The following is a 4747-nucleotide window of genomic DNA, read 5'->3' as shown; positions in this document are numbered from 1 at the left end:
TCTAATTGCCAGCAATTTCCATTGCAAGGCAGATGAAATAAATAAAGGCAGAGGCAGTTAACAGACTCGAGAGCATCCCAGCAACAAACATTATCACCAGGGCACTTTTTGCAGACTCTTTTTGCTTGGGAATGGGCTGTTTTGGGCAGCACAGCTCAGTTCACAGGCTGCTTTGAGGGACTCGTGCTGTTGAATACACCAAAGGGCTACAAATAATTCTCCCACCAAAGCAGGGAAAGGGTTGGAAATTCTGATTGTAACTTACATGGCTGTTGAGCAAACTGCTTTTGTGTGATGTAATCCCTTCACTTTTTTGTAGGTTTTCAATCGCCATTTCAAGCTAAAGAAAAATGTGCAAAGGAAAACAAACAAACAAACAAAAAAAACAAACAAAAAAAAAGGAAAAAAAAAGAAAAAAGAAAGGAAATCAGACAGTTAGCAACAGCCAGGATTATTATTTCTTTATTAATATTTGAATGATTAATGCTTTATATCACCAAGCTTGTGAAAAAGAGGCAAACAGATGAGCACAGTCCGTGTGGATGAAGCTGCAGAGGTGTTACTGGGACATGCAAATGGACACACAGCAGGAATCACCACGGGGGTGACAGAGCAAGACCAGGGGGGGGGTTATCTTCCACTAAAAGCATTGCTCATTTAAAAAAAAAATAAAAAAGGCAATTTTCCTTCTGCTTTCCCCTTCCTGCTGAGACTAAACCATCACCACACAGATCTGCTGCACCAGGACAAGGACTTGCTGAAGAGTTTTGCCTTTCAAGAACTGACAGGAATGACTTTGGTTATTAACCTCTTAATATTCTGTCAAAAACTAAAAAAAAACCCTCCAAAAAACAGGTGCAAAGAGGGCTGAAACAGAGAGGGCACGAGCTGGAATGGATAAGGGCCCTCTGACACTGAGGAGAACTGCAAAGGGACTCTGAAGGAAGAAGCCAGGATGGCACACCTTGATGCTGTTGAACTCAGAGGAGCCAAGGTAAGGCCTTCTGGTCCCTCAAGAGCCTCCTTTTTCTCTCTGAGTGGCTCCTGTTCTATTTTTAACCCAGCTGTGGCTGCTGCTTTGAGCCTCAACCCTCTCCTGGATCCTTCTTGTCTTCTCCTTTCTGCTCCTTGGACTCCCTTGACAAGCTCTGGTAAACTCCTTAGAGGCAGCTGCTGATCCCAGAGCCTCAGAGCTCCTCTCCAAGCTTTTGGCAAGGGAGGAAATAAAAAAAAAAACACCTCAAACCTCAAAAAAAACCCCCCACATTAAGGGACTGGCAGGAGCAGAACCTCCTGTTTCTTTCCAGTGGATGTTCTCAAAGCCCTGTTATCCACGGTCTGTTAGTGCAGGCAGGATAAGGTAGCACATATCAGCCAGGAGAACTATCTCTAGCATCTGTCCTCATTTAACACACATCTCCTTTGTGGGCACATGCACTAAACATCTGCAGATGGTCTGTCCATGGCCTCCTTCCCATATTCACAGTCTGCACTGACTCATCGCATGGGGAAGATACAGGTTGAGATAAACCAGACATTTACAAACCCAAGCTCTGTCAGGAAGGTGGGAGAGCAGAACAAATCAGATCCAACTCCTCAAGTAACACCCAAGAGCCAAAGTCAGGCTCTGTGCCACATCCAGGTCCAAGCACAAGTCCCTTGGTTTTCCAGGCCAAAGTGCCACAACAGTGGCACTTCCCAAGATGTTACCAGCAAATTCAGCACAGGGTCAGCCTAAACCCAGCTTTTTCTTTGAGAACACTCTCACACACTGATGTGCCAGGAGGAACCAAGGCCTGATTGCTGACACAGCCTTCAGGAAATGAGTCAGTGTTAGAGGGAGACCCCGTTTCCTTCCTGCCCTCGAGCTGGTTGAGCAACCCCTGTTACACAAGCACAAAAACACTGCCTGCCCCTTTTTGGTGAGCGCCCCATACAAATGGACACTTTGCATTTGCAGGAAAAAAATTTTACAGGGGAAAAGTCTAAAAGCTCTTAAACAGCCCCGTAGGAAGCTGAAGAGCTCTGAGGACCCACTTCTGGGACACCTCAGGGATTTCCTCTCTTGCTACAGACTAATTTAGGTGAAGATTAATAGTGCTGTGTTGGCACAGACACTGAACAGGGCTGTTCCATGTGCTGTTCAGATGGAGCAGAACATCATCCCTGGAAGTGTCCAAGGCCAGGTTGGACGGGGCTTGGAGCAACCTGGGCTGGTGGAAGGTGTCCCTGCCCATGGCAGGGGGTGGAACTGGATGATCTTTAAGGTCCCTTCCAACCCAAACCCGATGATTACAGGATTATGTGGAATTCCAGGCAGTTATGATGGTTCTGCTCTATCCTGCTCCAAGCCCCAGACTGTGCTGGAAGAACTGAAAGCCACACACAGACCCACCCCTGGACTGTCTGCCAGGCACTATTCCACCTTCTTCAGCCCCTCCACAGACATTTGGTGTTAAAACACCTTCAGAAAATGCATCCCTACATGAAACAGAGGGAATTTATCTCAGATAAAGTGACTTTTCTTAGAAGTCACTTCTTAATATTTCATGTTTTTTCCTGAACAGCCTTACCTCATGTGACAGCCACAAAAAAAAAAAATAAAATCTGTGCATGGGACATATCTATTGACACATTTTCTACTTGGGTTTTTTACACTGTGCCCATCACCATGGAAATCAAAAAGAAAAACCCCAAACAACAGGAACCCCAAAACCCAAGAGTGATGTTGTGCAGCTTTGCAAGACGCAGTCCCACGCAGGTGACAAGATCAGCAGCCACTTCCTTCCAAGTAACAAGCTTGAGCAAAAATCAAATGGTCCAATGCTCATTTTTAACTATGAACAGTTAAAATACACACCCTCACACAATTCTCACCCATGAACTGAACCCCAGCTAACCCAGCATCAGTAATTTTCTCTTCCACCCAAACTAAGGACTTTTCCCCTGTTTCTACCTAAGGCAGAGCACATTTACTCCACGATCCAGGGAACCTTTCGAGGCAGAAAGATTCCAAAAACATGGAGTTTATATCCTAAAACTCTGTGGGAAATCAAAGTACAACTTAATAGGCCAGATTTTCCAGAGCCCTCAGTAGCAAACAGCTCCTGGGTTTTCTTCCCCTGGTCCACAAACTGTATTACACCTACATTTATATTTATATTTACATACAAACATATAAACAGAAGTCTGGAGAGGAAGGTGAGGAATGCCCCACAAAATGAGCTTCCACCACTCCTGGCAGCTGCTTTGGGAGATTCCCAAATCCAAGCCCTGGGAGCCTCTAACTGCAGAAAGGCTGTTTTGGGTGAATATCCACAACCCCCCAGTCCCACACAGCTGCACAGCTGTGCTTCCAGCACTCTGGCACTTCACTGACAGCTGGAGGGACATGATTTTTTAAAAAACAGAGAGCTTTAAAACACTTCTGCTTGATCAGTATTACCTCTAAACTACATTTTCTGTAACATATGGCAGGGAGAGAATACACAATGGTGTACAAGATACATATACAAAGACTTTTTGATCACTGTGCACTTGGAACGATCAGCTTGACAAAACTCATGTGCTAATTATCCCCTGGGTTAATGAAGGATTTTCCAGGTCTCTTCACAGTTGAAAATACATTTCATTATTTTGGGCAAACCAAGCCCCCGTGTTCAGATGTTAGATTTGGTAGAAAAAAAAAAAATAAATAGAGACAAACGTGTTGAATTGGGAAGGCAAAATATTTTGCTTGAGAGGGAGGGGGAAAAAGAAAAAAAAAGCAATGTCACAGAAGATTTTTCTCTTATCTTATTTGAGTGAGTGGGAATTTCAGTGATTGGGAAGTTTGACCAAGTCCCTGCTTGAGCGAGAGGGACGTTCCAAACTCCCATCTGGAAAACCACGGCACGCCAGTGTCTATTCTCTCCCTTCCGCTTATGGCACGTTATGGACATCGATAACAACAGGAAGGTTTTGTATTTTCTGAAGGATTTCAGTGCCCCTCGGCACAACAATTGCTGGCCCCCGAGCTGCCACACCCGCAGGGCTACATACCGTTGCTGGAGAGGAGCGTGAGGTGTGTGACAGGGAATGTCTAGAGTTCTCCAGCCCCCCATGAATGAGATAGGCTCCCGAGCCGGAGAGGATCTGACTTCCCCCAATGTCCATGGTGATGCCCACCATGTTGTGAGAGGGAATGGCAGGAGGAGAGGATGCCGCTGTAGTCACCTGAGCTCCTCCTCCCTGCGCTTCGAAGTAGGAGGCGGCGCTGCTGGGGGCGTAAATCTGAGCCTCGGTGTTGTAGGAGTAGGCGGCTCGTCTGTCAAGGAACACACAGGGGTCAGGGTGTGGAGAAGTGTAATTCTGTGGGTAATGGTTTCTGCAAGCTGGAGCACCCCTGGGAGAAAAGGCTTGACTCTGCTGTCGGTGGGATTTGGGGCAGGGAAATGGAACTTTGTGGTGTGGGAGGGTCCAGAGGGGAAGGGGCTGAGGGTGCTGGGCTGAGGGTGCTGGGCTGGGGGAGACTCCTCAGGGGCTGCAGCTTCCTCCAAGGGGCAGCTCTGACCTCTCAGACCAGGGACAGGAGCCAGGGAAGGGCTGGAGCTGTGCCAGGGGGGTTGGGATGGATCTCAGGGAAAGGTTCTTCCCCCAGAGGGTGGTGGGCACTGCCCAGGCTCCCCAGGGCAGTGGGCACGGCCCCAAGGCTGCCAGAGCTCCAGGAGCGTTTGGACAACGCTCTGAGGGACAGGGGGGGATTGTT

General features: G+C 47.4%; 1 protein-coding gene across 1 annotated transcript in view; it reads right to left on the bottom strand.

The window, feature by feature from the left end:
- Window positions 1-160: 160 nt before the first annotated feature.
- LOC114072279 (DNA-binding protein RFX2-like) overlaps window positions 161-4747 on the bottom strand; it is a 9783-nt gene continuing 5196 nt past the window's right edge. The window contains exons 4-5 of the mRNA XM_027910194.1: window positions 4042-4306; window positions 161-340 (exon numbers count right to left, since the gene is read on the bottom strand). Coding sequence (XP_027765995.1) covers window positions 161-340; window positions 4042-4306 — 445 coding nt within the window. The remainder of the gene's footprint in view (window positions 341-4041; window positions 4307-4747) is intronic.

The sequence above is a fragment of the Empidonax traillii genome, unplaced genomic scaffold, assembly GCF_003031625.1.
Source record: "Empidonax traillii isolate 1590-97213 ecotype Southwest subspecies unplaced genomic scaffold, ASM303162v1 scaffold2896:size17166, whole genome shotgun sequence".
Lineage (NCBI taxonomy): Eukaryota > Metazoa > Chordata > Aves > Passeriformes > Tyrannidae > Empidonax > Empidonax traillii.
The sequence above is the reverse complement of the archived record's forward strand: the minus strand, read 5'-3'. Positions and strand labels throughout refer to the sequence as shown.